This window comes from Anomalospiza imberbis, chromosome 6 (assembly GCF_031753505.1).
Source record: "Anomalospiza imberbis isolate Cuckoo-Finch-1a 21T00152 chromosome 6, ASM3175350v1, whole genome shotgun sequence".
In the NCBI taxonomy this organism is placed as follows: domain Eukaryota; kingdom Metazoa; phylum Chordata; class Aves; order Passeriformes; family Viduidae; genus Anomalospiza; species Anomalospiza imberbis.
Window position 1 is genome coordinate 12,556,423 of NC_089686.1, and position 15,125 is coordinate 12,571,547.

The following is a 15,125-nucleotide window of genomic DNA, read 5'->3' on the forward strand; positions in this document are numbered from 1 at the left end:
AGGATGGGGAGCCCCTGGAACATTAATCTTTGCCTGAATTTAGTTCATCAACTTCCCAGCATGGGTTTCCAGTCAACTGACAGTCGCTGTTGTGAATCTTTTAAAGCTAGGGTGATTCTTGTTACACCTGCAGCTTCTTTTTGGTAAAGGCCCTGTGCCTGCAGTAAAAAAACTGGTTGTGGGTGAAGCTTGCCAGGTGTCTGGCAGTGCATGGACAGGGTTGTTTAGTGAGTAAGTTCTTAGGTTTTTCTGTATCACAAATGAGGTTTGAGTTTCCTACAATTTTCCTGCATTGCTTTTCAAACCGCAGAAGAACCTTGACTAAAGCCTCTTGCATAAGATGGAGTTTGTGCTGCTGTGCCAGGGCACCCATGTGCTGGGCATGGCTGAGGATCCTGAGCCCTGACAGGTGTTTGCCTTCCAGATGTTTCCCTCACTGCTTGGGCCCCTACATTTGTGTGGTGATATTGTTTTCCAGATTAGAGGAAGAATGTAGAAACAGTCAGAGAGTCCTGATGGCAGCACAGCTGGAGAACCTCCTTGCTCCATGTCTGGGACACTGGTCAGCAGAGCTGCAGGTCCTGTAGGACCAGTCATGTGTTGGCTGCTTGACTGGGAAAAAGTAATTCTGTAGATTTAGTATATCTCTTACAGTTGTAAAGAAGGGCACAATGATGATTTAATAGAGTTTGCATAAAAAAACCTCAAGTATGGAAGCATATCCCCTTCCTATCCCTGCTAAATGGCAGGATGGATAGAGATGCTTCAAGCTAAAAAAGAGGGATAAAGCTGTCCAGGTGAATATTCACTTTTCCAGTTTTGTGCCCCATGTATAAAGACAGAAGACTTTATAGGGAGTGTAGAGAGACTTGAACCTGGAAATGTTTGTCTGGCTGTGCCAGCCTTACAGTTTTGGAGATTTTGCTTTGCTTCCCTGGTGTTTAGGCTTTTGATCCCCAGCTTTGTTCCAGGTTGGCAATACTCAGTCAGCCTGTGCTGGTTGCCCCAAGGAGTGCTGCTACTCATGATTTTACGTTTATCTTGTCAGTCAGGCTGGGATATGTCCAGCAGCTCTCTACAGAGGAGCTGTGCTGGGATGGGAGCTGGCAGGAGAGTTTTCTGCTTGAACATTGGTCCCTGCAGCTCACTGGGGCTGTGTGAGGGCTGGTGGCAGATGGTCCTGCCTGCTGGAGCCCTTCCTGGCTACTTGTCCCTGTTTTCTTTCCTTCCTCAAGGAAGAGATGGCACCTGGCATTTATGGAGAGGCCTGGGTACTGTGTGGCATTCACTTTCATCTATCACCCTAGCTGTGTTCTGCCTTCTTTGCGGGAAGTTGATAGAAAAAAAACCGAAAACAGCTTTGGTTCCAAATCCACATTGTCTGAGATACTTATGTAGCCATTTATTTACTTATTCCTACCAAAATCCCTTTGGTTTGTGGCTTGACATGATACACTGTTTTTGTGATGAGGATAATGATCACAGATTCATGAAAATGAATGAAGTCTTTGAATGACTTGAGCATTCTTGTCCCAGAAGTGGACATGTAGATGTACTTGAGTTTCTCTGTGGCTTTTTTAATAGGCAGCAGGCATGAGTTTGTGAGAAATCATTCTTTGTGCCTGTACAAGCTGTGGGTGAGTGATGAACAATTGGTGTCAGCTTCAAAGCTGCCACATCCGTGCAGGGTTCCATCATCAGCACTGCCCGTGTAACTCTGGCAAGTTCCACAGTGCATCCCTCACTGTCACACAGGTAACAAGCAGGCATCACTCCAGCTCTCCAGGGCTCTGACATACCCCAGTTAATGACACAGCTGGGTGTTTCTAATATATCCTGGATCAGGGACACCAGTGCACACTCAAGATGCAGAAGCAAAAGACATTCACAGTTGCACTCTGTGCATTTGGCTTCATGCAGATGGGTAATTATAGATTTGCTCTGTAGTCTGCAGTGGTTACCAGATATCCAGGAACAGCAATCCTTGGGGTTACAAGGGCCTACAAGACCCTGGCCTTTGCAAGGGAAGGTGTGATATATATATGTTAGCTTGAACTGATAGCAGAGAGTCAATCTTTCCAGCTCTAGGAACTGCCACCCAGTGTCATTTCATGGAGTACCAGAGTACTGTGTCCTTCGGGAGGTGAGGGTGATTTCCTCTGGCTTGGACTCGTGAAAGGAGGCAGCAACAAGCTCCTGATGGGACCTGCCATTTCCCTGGGATGAGACTAAGCTGGACAGGCTGGCTCCATTTTTCCCATTGCCAGCAGCCTCCAGAGCTGCTCAGTCTCATCTGAGCCCATGTCCCAGGCATGAGAGCTGTCTTTGAGGTACCTGTAAGCCGAGCACTGCTGAGGACTCCGTGGCCCACTGGGCATCTGGGTGCCATGGTTTAACTGCAGCTGGCAACTAAACCCCACACAGCTGCTTGCTCACTCCCCCACATCTAGGGGGACATCCAAGACACCTGCAGCACAGTTGAGGATGCATGTGGGGGCTGAGGCATGGCCCAGAGCTTGCATCTCTCTCTTTGGCCTCTTCATGGGTGCTCTGGCTGCCATGTGGACACATATTCCCTGTAGATTTTCGTGTACCTGCCCTCTGCCCTGTGGCTGTGCCACAGGCCCATCTCGGTGCCCAGGCATGAGAAGTGACCTGAGGGCTGCCTATGGTGGTACCATCACCTTGAGAAACTCTTAAACCAGCTGCCTGGAGGAACCATTTATCCACACTGGCAAGGAACACCATTAAACATGAACCAGCTTGTTACTAGCAGTCAGAGCTAGCATGGCTGGCTTAGACTTAAAATCTGTTAGCAGTGTTCATGTGATTTATAATGGGAATCCTGCCTTTGGTGGGAGTAACTCAATGGAAATACTAAGGGTAGTGTGGATGGAGTGTGGGTGGGAAAGTGTTTGTGAAAACACCAGCAGGAATTCTAGAGGAAGGGATGCTTTGGCCTGTGCTGATGGCCAAAGACGTGACTGGCAGCAAGAAATGGGTAAACACCACAGGATGTGTGGTTTGTGTCAGGACTGGGAGGTCTGTGTTGTGATAAGGCCACAATACAGATGGCTCATCAGCAGAGGACTGGTTCCCTGATAACAAGAGCACTGTCACACCACAATTTTTCTTCCTGTGGTTCCAAGAGGAAGGAGTAGATAAGATGACCAAAGTGATGGAAAAGAGGCAACAGGCAGCAGCTTTCCTAGGGTTTTTGGAGGGTAAGCAAGATACTGCGATAAAGATCAGCCTGTAATAACCACTGACTCCCAAGGCATGTGAAAAACATGTCCCAGAACCAATTTCTTTGCTGTCAATGAGGAGGGATGTCAGGGCTGTCATTAGGACTTGCTAGTGGGTGTCCCTTGTTTTCTGTGCCACACACAGTGACCCTGACCACCTTTTGGTGAACATGTTGATGTGGGTTTGTAGGTGTGTGGGTATGAGTGACATGTTAAGTTTAAATAACCATCACCTTCCCCTTCCCCAAGTTTTTGTACCAAGTTTGTAGCGTTCCCTTGCTGTGGAACGGGAGCTCCTAGTTGTTTCCCATCAGGGTGCAGGAGAGTTTATCCACATTAAATCTGCTGGTGCTGTAGGTGGTGACTGGAGACCATCCTGGGTCTGGAACTGGGAATCCCTGTGGAAAGTACCTGCAGATAGACTCTGTGAGAGCTGAGACAAGCTCTGTCTTTTTAAGAAGACAATGCTGATGATGCCAATACCCAGCTTTTATATATGCCCCTGAGGACTACAACAAATATCTCCAGATAAAAGTGAGATTTCTGTTAGAGTGTTCAAAGCTGCTTCTCTCAGGAGTCTGTATAGACTACAGACCAGACTGGGGAGACACAATTTCTTTTTCCTTGTAAATCTATTCCAAAAACAACCATGTCCATAGGAAAATGCAAAGCAGTAGTGTGGTTATGTAGTGGAGAGCACTCAACTTAGAGGGCTGCAGAATCTCTGGCTTCCTGACACTGTTTCTGAATTGTATTTTTCTCCAGTGCCCACTTCTTGAGGGATGCAAAGCCTGGGAGATACCTCTGGCAGCCTGGCTGCAGCACCAGCCCCTTCCCTTGATTCCCACCATGCTGCTACAAGGAGTCACATTTTGTACCTCTGCCTTATGGGGGAAGTGTATTTGATTTTGCCAGATGGCACACTTGCTATTACAAAAACAAGCCCAAATGTTTGTGGTCTGTAGGTGTAAAGAGAAGCCATTAGATGGAGTGGGAAGGGATGATGAGTCCTTGGCTGAAGCACTGGCTGTCTGCTGAGCCTGTGAGAGCAGTGGTGAGGAGAGGAGATGTGAGGGAACATAGTAGCTAAACCTCAACCCCAATGACAGTTCTGTCTCTCCCTTTTGGCTGGAAAGACAGTGGTCTCTATCCTGTTCAGTACGAGGGCTAAGGCAGAAGATAAGCGAGAAGGTAACTCTCCCTCAGCTATCTATCCCTCAGCTCCCTGCAGAGGAAAGACAAAGCTGGCCCCTGAACCAACCTGGTGTAGGCAAGGAGATGTAACTGTGGCCCAAGCCTGGTCTTGGGTCTCACTGGGGAGCACAGGGCAAGTCTTGTAGTCCCTTCTCATCCTGCATGCGAGTAAATCTATTCCTCTCAGGGAGAACAACTGGATCAGCTTCTTAAAGCCAACCTGACTTTTCAAATCAAGCTTGAAATGGCTAAAGATCACCATGCTGTTCTCATTGTGATGTCCTGAAGATGTACCCAGAAGAGTCAGGGGAGCCCTTGGAGCATCGATTGCCCCTGCAGAGTCACCTGGTGCACTGAGGACCTTAGCAAGGCCCCAAGGTGTCCCAGCACAGCAACCCCTCCACTGCCAGCAAGGAACTCCCAGCCCCTCACAGTTCTACATGAAGCCCCTGGGCAGGGGGATCTCTGGCTGCCCAGTGCCTCTGGCATCCCCAGGACTGCACTTACATCTTCAGCATCTCATTGCAGCCTCTCAAAATGCCTCCAGCCCCTTCTGTAACTTTAGAATCCCCTCCTGTGCAGTGCCTTGATGGTCCCTTGCCTTCTCTTATCCCTGCACCCCATCCCCTGTAGCTGTCAGGTGAGCTGAGCTCAGCTGGTGTGTGTCAGAGGATGACTCTAGGCTGGTTTCTCACCTTCCCACATAAGTGATGGCCGCGGTGCCTTTTTAGGCAGGGGAAAGCAATGATTGAAAGAAGCATGGGAAGTGTGGCAGAAGGCAGCTCCTTCCCACTGGCTTCACCGATACCACCAGGATGTTATTGAGCAGACAAAAAGAGAAATTCAAGGTGGCTGATTTGCTCCTCCAACAATAGTAGCTGTGGAAGAGAAAGTAAAATGAAAGATTTGTCAGGATTTATGGCCCAGGGAGTGCTATGGTGAAGTTTCAGGGTGTATCACCAGCAGCTAAGAACAAACCAATACATTTTTGAAAGCAGCTGCCCTTCATCTGCTGTTATTGCAGAGGCTCTGAGCAGTGGGTGGCTTTTTTTCCCCATGGCAGCTAACCAGCACAAAATTTGGCAGTGACAAAGTTGGGGGTTTTGATGAGCAAAAGAGGCATTGAGAGGCCGTGCCCATAATCCGCCCTTACAGGTAACCAGAGGAAGCAAGAAAAATTCATCTGCTTTGAGGATCTGCTGTAGGTTCTCATGCTCATTTTTCACGTACCTTTGTGTGGGGCTGGCAATGGGTCGGGGGAGAGGCATTGGCACAACAGACCCTTGCTCTGCCATAGGTCTGGAAGGGCAGCCAGGCTCAAATGGAGACCTGAGGGATCATACAGATGTGCACAGGTATCCTCCTGTGCCTGCACGCATCCTCTGCCCACTCAGAGGCTTTCACCTGCATCATCCCCAAATCAGATTTGCTTCAAAATCATGAAAGCCTTAAAAATGCCCACCGTTTCTTTCTGAAAACAAATTTGCTTGATGTTCCTTTATCAAAAGTAGTAGCACCTCTCAAATTCCTCATGCTGACAGTGCCCCTGTGAGTCGGTCGGAGTTAGTGCACTTGTCTGCTGGCACGGCGGGCTCGCTCTGTCCGGACACTTGTTCTGTTTGCCTGTTTCAGGTGCTTACGGGCTCAGGCTGCTCTGCATGTGTCACCTTGGTAAGGGTTTCAGTCCGAGGGGGCAGCTGAAGCTGTCGGCGGTGATTTTACCGGTGTGCCTCCATCCCAGCTGCCCAGTGCTGCTACCAGCCCATAAGAGTGAGCACTCCCCTGGCCCCCACCACTGCCGGAGGAGGCTGACTCACTGGCTGTGCATGCTCCAAGGAGTCTCCTGAGTCTGGAGCTTCGATCAACTCAGTGCTGAGAAAAGACACCCTTCCTGTTTGTAATGACATCCAGTTGCAAACAATGTCCTGACTTTGTTTTTGTGTTCGGGGCAGTGCCTGAAATCTTCCCTTCGGTGCCCCAGCACAGCCCGTACAGCCAGCGCTGTGTCACGCCTGCCAGGGAGAGGAGCTGTTCTTTTGTAGGGTGTCTGTGATGTTTGCTGAGAAAGCAATGAAATTGTATCTTTTATAATCAGAAAGCACCATGTTATTACTTAAGTAGAAAATTTAAATTATTTGTTATTACTTAAGTAGACATCTGTGCATGCTGGGGGCACCATGAAAATGCAGGAGGAGGTGGCTGAGACACACAGGCGGGCTCTGTCTGGCTCCCGTGTGGACCCAGCAGTTAATTCATGGATTTGAATGTTTACAAGACCAGCTGCTCTCTATGATTAAAGGCAGCAAATTAAGTAATGTCAAAGGAGATTATCATCTGCAATAAAGTCCAAGATGCTAATACAGAGTACTGATGGCCCTGAACTCGCTCCCTGTCAGTGGCCAGGACCTGTGTTGTGCTGGAGAGCTGGGTCTGTCTAGGAATCTTGCACAGGTTCCTTCTCCAGTGCCTGGCTGTCAGGTACTTGCAGCTGCAGGGCAGCCCACCGTGTCTTTGGGAACTTAGGACTGTGCAGCCATTTAAGTGCCCCAGAAGGAGCTGGTGGTTGGGTTTGAGCTGGGTGCTGGCAGGCTTTCTGCATAGCTGTGGACTAACAGCAGCCAAGCACCACCAGTGCTCTGGATCATCTGCCAGGCAGCCAGGACACAGCTCCCTGGCTCCTGTCAGGGTGTCCCATGCTCAGGTATCAGAGGTCTGCTATCATCTGCAGTAGGGTGGCAAAAAGGTGTGGTCTGCACAGGAGCTGGCACTGGTCACTGCTCTGTATCTCCAGGAACTCTTGTAGCCAGCAAGGAGCCCTGGGGCTGCTGCCAGAGTGCTACCAGGTAGCCCTGTCCCTGCAGGGCCGTGAGAGGAGCTGGGCTCCCTCAGGAGCACCACACGTGGTGGCAATGGCAGAGCTGCCGTGGGCATGAGAAGGTGCAGCAGGGACGGAAGGGACTTTGCAGGAAGGGAGGGTGGATGTCAGCCGGGAGTCTTGTCATGCTCCAGCCATGCTCCAGCCGGCACTTGCGCTTTGTTTCAGCCATTAACCCCTCTGCAGCTGCAGGGCGGCAGAGCAGGGAATCGGGAAACGTGCCCCGGGATGCAAAACCGTGAGGGAGCCCAGGGAATTTCTCAGGCTGGTGTTAGCAGGAGGTTTTTTTTGTGTGTGATCACCCAGGAATGCCACTCATCTTTGTGTGAAGGGAGATTTCTCATTCTGAATGGACCACCAGTCCGTGTGAGCCTAGTGCTTGCTGCCTGTGCTAGTCTTCTGATGGGGACACCGTGCTTCAGGGTTTGGTGCATTCCCTGCCTTCCCTTCTCCCATGCCAGGGTGGCCCTGTGCTCTCCGTCCTTGGTTTTGATGCTGGTTTCCCCCCATCTGCCCCCAGCACTGCCTGTCTGGAGCTGCTCCAGGCACTTCCTTTAGCTTGTAGCCACACGTGCCATTGACAAAATGAAAATGTGCTGGGCCCCCTGTTCTGTCATCACACCAGGGCTGGGGTGCCAGTCATGGCACTTTTCCATGGTACTACCTGGCTCTGCCACCCACTTTCCATGAACTGTGGGCATGTTACTGCCTCCTGCTTGTCTCTTAACAGTTCCTAATTTGCAGAGTGGCATTGACACCTTTATTTATTATTTATTTAAAACACCTGGATGGTGACAGGTGCTAAGGAAGGGTCCAAGTGCAATTCAAATCTGGGTAAGCAGGTTGCAAGCAAAACCACTGTGAGATAAATAGATGTGCCTGGGAATTTTATTGTGAGCTGTCTGACAGTGCCTGATGTAATGTAATTTTCTGTGTTCTGTCTCAGCAATAAAAACTTCACGGTGTCTGATATGATTCCATTTAGCTTTAATGTTGTCTGAGGTATGCCATTAGAAAAATGTGGCTTATATAATCGGGTTTGAATTCTAAATGCTTGGTTTTTTGAAATGGAAGACAAAAATTAGTAGAAGGCAAGGGGAAGATGTGAGGTTCAGAAGCATTAATATTTGCTCATATGTTCTTTGTTGGTCTGAAGCATCCCCAGTGCCTAGGTTGTGCCTGCTGGCTGAAGTAAAACCAGCAGGATGTTCTCTTCTGGGTTTTGAATCTTAGTGTTTTGCAGTCTTTTTGCAAATCAGGAATAGCTCTCTTGGAGGTGAGGTAGGAAAGGGTGTCATTAAAAGACAGAACATAATTGAGCAAAAAGAGACTGAAAACTGATGGCAGGCCCAAAGTCTCATGTCTTTTCAGATCCCTGGAGGAATCAAGGAGAAATTGTTTATCACAATGTCTTTGTTCTTTTTTTTTTTTTAATTTCTGATCCAAAACCTCTAAAAGAGCAGACACCTGTCATCCCCAGTTAGGCTCTTTTCTCCTTGGGTTCCAAAGCATTCCCACTGTTATTAAGAGAGGTTCATATTTTAAGCCTTACTTTACCTCTGTGGAGGTGTGTCATTATTGGGATTTTGCAGTGTGCCCTATTGCAGAGAGTCTTATTAATTTTGGTCCTCCAAATACACAGGAATGGAGTATCCATGGCAGTGCTTGTCAGCATCTTTGCTGGACCACATCCCACGCAGCCAGATAGAGCCAGCAAGGACTCATTAGGAAACTTGGTCTTAGACACTGGTAATGACATTGTGGCATGACACACAGCAGCAGATGTTCACCAGCCGCTGCAAGTTGAGGCCTCTGCTCTTCATTTTTTTGGTGTCCGATTGAAAAGGATCGTTGGCACTATTTGTGGTCTGGGGATTTTCTTTCTCACATTAGCACTATTGCTTTGCTGATGGTTTTTGTCTGGGGCAGTGAATGGGGCTACTTTGATTTGCTTTGTCTTCTGCTCTGGACTGGAGGGTGCCAGTGTCATTCTAGCAATAGAGAATTGAGGAACTTATCCCCTGCTTATAGCATATTGCTTCAAGGATGCTCTGGCAGGAGACACTGCAGAATTTCTCTCTCTTTTCTTAGTCAATTATACAGCTGGACTGTGACTCTCCATTCAGACTTGGAGACAAGCCCTGCAGGCTCCAGAGAGAGGTTTCTGGGAGGGTCTCAGATGGAATTGAGCTTTTCTGGTAGATTTGTGGTTTTGGCATGCATGATGTGGGGTGGGTGGGATGGGAAGGGGACTGATGCCACATGGGTGCAGTAAGCTCTGAGAAGTACACTGATCCCATCACTGATACTAGCAAATATTCAGTACTGATCTGCTTGAAATGGAGGAACAGGTGAGGGCTGAAAGGGAAATATGTTCAGTGGTGCTTCAGTACTGCTGTCTGCACAGAGGCAGCAGAGGAATAGCTCTTGTTGTGGTTTTCCCTGTGGAAAAGGGCCTGGATATGGGAGTACTTGGCACTGTCCTCCCTTGAGGGATGCAAAGAGTCTCATCAGGACCCTCTCAGGGCACTGCAGTCCCAGAACCATCCTCTCAGGAGACTGCAGTCTCAGCAGAGATAGGGCTGTTCTGTCCAGGGCTGTTCTGATCAGAGATCCATGCCACAGCGATCTGGAGTGTTCTGAGCAGCCACAGTGGTTTGGAGAGAAGCAAAAGCACCAACTTGCTGACAAAGCATAGGATGGGTCACACACAGCTCCACAGCCTCTGCTTCCCTGGGACTTTTGCTTCTTAAGGAGAACTATCTTTGGGTCTCAGTGGTGCAGTGGTTGATAAACCCTGTGCATAGGGAAGAAAGGTGCTTCCTGCAAGCATCTGGACACTCAGAGATATAACCTATACCCCCTCTCCTTAATTAGATTGGTAATCTCACTGCTGGGAAGCTCTTCCTTTGGTGGGGAGACTATGGCTGTGGATGTAGCTGGAAGTGGTATGATATTTCTCAACATTTTTATTGTAAATTTTAATGGCATTTTTAATGGCATATAAATGTTAATGGCTGAGCTGTCTTGTAGCGCCATTCATTTATTTAATTACGTAATGCCTCAGCCACAAATCTGAGAGTGAAGAGTAAACCACCTCTGAACTACCAAACACTAGAAAACCCTAGCAAGTGGAAAAGCCATATGTCCATCTAATACAAAGACTGCATGCTCGACAAAACCAGATGGGGAGAGGAAACTGAGAGTGACACTTGCCTCAAAACTCACCATGTTGCTTTTTGCCTATATGGACAATTTCTGCTTCTTAGCATGTAACCAGATTAACCTTGCTATTATTGTCTGCCAGGGTGCTGAGTCAGTTGTGTTCCTATGTCTGTGAAAATGTCAGCTGTAGGGAACAGGAAGGGCATGGGTTTCTGTAGTGGTGGGGGTTCTGAGATTAGCTGAGTTAGAGTGCTGGGGTGCAGCTGTGGGAATTCTTGCCTAGTTTCCAAATGCATCTGTTCTGGGCATGAGGAATCTCCTCCATCTGTGCAATTTTACTTACTACTTTAACACTGACTTCTTGAGATTTTCCCTGCCCTACTTCCAATCTCCTATCTCAAATCTCTGGTTCCCTCTCGCCTGCACTTCACCTCAGTGGGTTTCCTGCTGAGTAAAATACACATCCTCCTCTTCCTTCCCATTCCCTCCCTTCTCCCACTGTTGGCAGTTTTCCAATATAGCAACCTTGACCTTATCTCCAATTCCTTCCATTTCCTCCTCTTCAGCTAACACTATCAGTGAACTCTGCCCATTTTCCTCTCCTCCATCCTCCAAAGACTGGCCATGCATCCTGCTGGCCATGTATCCTGCTGGGTATGCTGTCACTTCTTTCCTTGCTGACAGCAGTCCCCTCAGTTCTGGCCTCCTTTATGTGTGCCTCTGTGCAGGAAGCTGATAGGGGTTTGGCTGAAGCTTTTTTTCTTTTCTGTGAACCACATGAAATCAGTGGGAATGATGCACCAACCCCTTTAAAAAACGCTGACTCTTTGTGTGTCTGGAAGGAGCCTTCCCTGAGGGTGCAGCTGCACAAGAAGCACTGACTGCAGTGATGAGCACTGAGCCACCCTTAGCTGTGTGTGTATTTTTGCTGGCTGCATCCCATAGCTGCAAAGACAGGGGATGTTGGTGAGATCCTTGCTTGCTCCCCCACCTTCTTCACGCGTGTGTTTGACCTTTTGTAACACCAGCCTGGCATGGTGGGGAGGTGTCTGTGGCCTGGGGCAATGGCTCAGTGGCGTAGCCATGTGGTTCACTCACCATTGCTGATGATGGCACTCAGCAATTTGGACATCTCTTTCTGTTGGTTGGGGCTTTTAACTTCCAAGCTAAGGATCAAGGATCATGCCTATTTTAGAAATGAAGTTTGACTACATGTTTTGGGATTTACCTCTTTTGCTACACTTCTCATTTTTTAAAATTATTTTTCCCTTCTTCAGTCAAATTCTCTACCTGTGTTCAGGGGCCCCTCAGTTGACTGCCCTTGTCCAAGGAGGAAGGTGACCCTTTGAATGCTTTTTGTGTGATACAATATATCCAGTATATCACTGTGTTTGCAAGAATGCTTTTATCTTGTCAGTATGGTGATTGGCTAAGTATGATCAAGCTCTTTAGAAAAAATATTTCTCTCTAATCATTTTTGTTTCATTTGTATTCTGTAATAATTTTGAGAGTGATTGTGATCATGGAAGTGCTTTGTAGCTCATTAGTGCCTTCAGTTATGTGAGGAGAAGTTGCTGCTGTCTTTCATATGGGAGACCTCGTGATCTATTCTAGTTTGGCCAGGAAACTGTATTTAAAATGTTATCAGCAGCAATATCCAGCAGAATTCCTTTTAACTTTGTCATATTACTCTCAATTCTAAAGAAATATTAGATGTTAGACCTTTGTTTGGCATTTCCTCTGTTAGTTCTGAAGAAGGCCATGGGAGAAGATTCATATCAAGTATGACCAGAAACCCCTGGATATTCTTCTTTCTTTTGTCATGAAGCTGGTAATTTATAGAAAGAAAGCATCTTTAGTGATGAAGCCAGAGTAATTATGCGTGCATTGGTGTCTCTGACCTCTGGGGGATGCTGATTCTGGAAGGATTCTGTTGCATTTACCGGCCCTGTGAAAAATTTGTACCCCATTTTGCAGTTGTAAGTCGCAGCTGTAGACTGGCTGGATCCAGTCCCTGGTGCTCCCTCCCCAGCCTCTGGCTTTTCTGTCTGGTCTTATGGACGGGGTGGCTGAGGATGTGTCCCCACAGTGGCCACAGCTCCAGCAAGCTGTAACACCTCTGCCACTAGGTCCAGAACCATGCCCATCCTATTAATGCCTCTGCTTTTTCAGTCTGTTAAATAACCTTGGAGAATTTTGGGGGGGTAGTAGGTCTAACTTTCCTTTTTCTGAGATGCCACCCCCTCTCCACAGGAAGTTTGTGTATCACCTGTGACTCAGTTTGTGAAGGTTGCTGTAATGAGTAAATGGCTATTGGTCATGGCATGGCTTAGGTACAGATCAATGGCCAGAGCTTGAAAGAGTCTGTGCCTTTTTGTCTGTAGCCTAATGGATTAGCCCATCTTTTCCTTTTATATATGCAATGAACACTTCAATGAGTGAAAAGGACCCTATAACTTAAAACATTTGGAAGAATGAGAGCTGAGAAAGTGCCCCTCCATTGGTTCTCCTTTACTGTAAAAGTGGTGAGGCACTGGCACAGGTTGCCCAGAGAAGTTGTGGATGCTCCAATCCTGGAAATGTTTAAGGCCAGATTGCATGGGGTTTTAAGCAACCTGATTTAGTGAAAGGTTCCCTGCCCATGGCATGGGGTTGGAACTACAGGATCTTTAGGGTCCCTTCCAACCCAAACTATTCTGTGTTTCTATTATTTTGTGATTCTTCTGGCACAACTAACTTGCTGGCCTTGGCATGGAAGGCAAAGTGAAGAGACAAAGCATAAAACATGCTGTGTTTTTAAACCCGGGGAAGACGTGAATGGAGTGCCTCGTGTGTTGTTGTGAAAGCATTCCTGTGATGGTGCTACATGCCGCTCTGCCATCCTAATTTGCCTTCAGAGGCCCCCAAGTATAATAATTCTTTGTGTTTCCTAAAGGATGTGAAGGCTAAATACAAGTTTGGTCAATGATTTCATTGTTGATTTCTCCTGGAGTTACAAAGCAATGCAAAAATATTAGGGACAGGCAGGGTGCATCTCACTGAATAAAGATATTGTGTCCCTCATAATACAAGCTGGATGCCTGTAGAAAAAGGACAGCCCTATGAAAACCCTATGAAAAATGCTTACAAGGCTGGTTGGACAGTAGAAATCTTTTGTAAAATGCAATTTCGGCATCTTTCCCAGTGGAATCCTTCATGTAGGAGGACTGGCCAGCATTTTGGAAACAAACCCAGCCAACATTAGGTTTGGACATCTGCTTGTTTTAAGGTTGCTTTCACAATTTTCTCTGTAGCTGAAGATCGGTACTTGATGTCTATGTGAAAATACTGCCAGAGAAGCAATGAAGTTATGCCAACTGTTTCTTTCATGAACACAGCTTCTTAGAAATTACTGTTTTATGCTGGAAAATCATCTTGTTTGCATTGCTCCTGTGTCTAGAAGGATGAGTACTGTTTGATCTTGTCTTTGTGGAAAGCTATCCTAAATGAAGAAAAAGTGTTTCTTGAGTCAATTTAGATTTGAACGAGGGTGATCTCCTGCCTGAACACATCTAGACTGAGTGCTGGTACTTAAATGGTGTCAAATTGAGTGACTTATGAGGAAGGGGTAGTGGTGTCTTTTGTCTTTGAAAATGGCTAAGGGATTGAATTTGAGACAAGCTAGCGGTCAAATTTTCTGAATATTTTCTTCATCCTTACTTACATCACCCAAAGGGGAATGAACACATATCTTATCTGATTTCCACAGGGACCAGCTCGCATGACATCTGATCTTGCATCTTCTCCTGCAGTGGGGTATGTCCCTGTGGGTCAGAAGCCAGAGGCTGTGGTGCATGCTATGAAGGTAAGGCTGTGTGGGGCACTGAGGTGTCCTGTGTTGCACCTTTGTGACAGAGCTGGGCATTGGCTCTTCTTGTGGAAACAACTGAACACAGAAACTCAATACACAGGCAGGATATTGGTAACCAGCACCTTTGTCATGATGAATAAGCATTGCTTAAAATAGTTGCAGAGCTAAGCAAGATTATGCACAGCTATTTTTTGGGGGTTGGAAACCTCCAATAAAAGCTGCTGATGCTGAAGGTGTTGGTTACCCTTTGTGTTTATCAGTCCTGTGTAAATTGAGTCGCTGGGGTGACAGTGGTGACCAAAATTCTGTTTTAAAAAGGAACACAAAAATTGTATTTCCTCATATATTTTGTAATTGAAAATCCTGCAGCAGCCTTCAGAGGAAAAAGTTTTTATTTTATGAAAATATACAACAAACAGTGGCATCCTACCCATGTAGGATGTGCATCATCAGTTGAGATTAAGTCAGCACCATTGACAAAGGGACCATGGGAGACTGATAGATGAGTTAAAGGAGAAAACTTGCATAGTGATTTCACAGCAGCTTTCAGGTTCTAGTGACCATCCATTAGCAGAAAAAATGTTATTCCCCAGTGCTACATGTTTAACTAGTTAAGCAAGATACTTCTGAGTATCTAAAGAGACACAGAAGCACAAATCCTTTACAAGGTGCCATAGGGATGGCTGGAAAGTCTCTTAACTAAATTAGTCTTTGGTTGAAATATAGTGATTTATAGATTTGGATTTGCTAAAGCTGAAGAATTTGATACAGGGTTGAAAAGATTTCATCTCAACTC

The 15,125-nt window shown here is 46.9% G+C and overlaps 2 protein-coding genes across 3 annotated transcripts in view; both read left to right on the forward strand.

The window, feature by feature from the left end:
- The window catches only part of SETD3 (SET domain containing 3, actin N3(tau)-histidine methyltransferase), a 611,377-nt gene that overhangs the window by 506,393 nt on the left and 89,859 nt on the right, over positions 1-15,125 (forward strand). The window lies entirely within an intron of this gene.
- CCDC85C (coiled-coil domain containing 85C) overlaps positions 1-15,125 on the forward strand; it is a 110,574-nt gene that overhangs the window by 84,311 nt on the left and 11,138 nt on the right. For both annotated transcript variants that reach the window (XM_068192452.1, XM_068192451.1), the window contains one exon: positions 14,228-14,323. In XM_068192452.1, the coding sequence (XP_068048553.1) occupies positions 14,228-14,323 (96 nt within the window). The remainder of the gene's footprint in view (positions 1-14,227; positions 14,324-15,125) is intronic.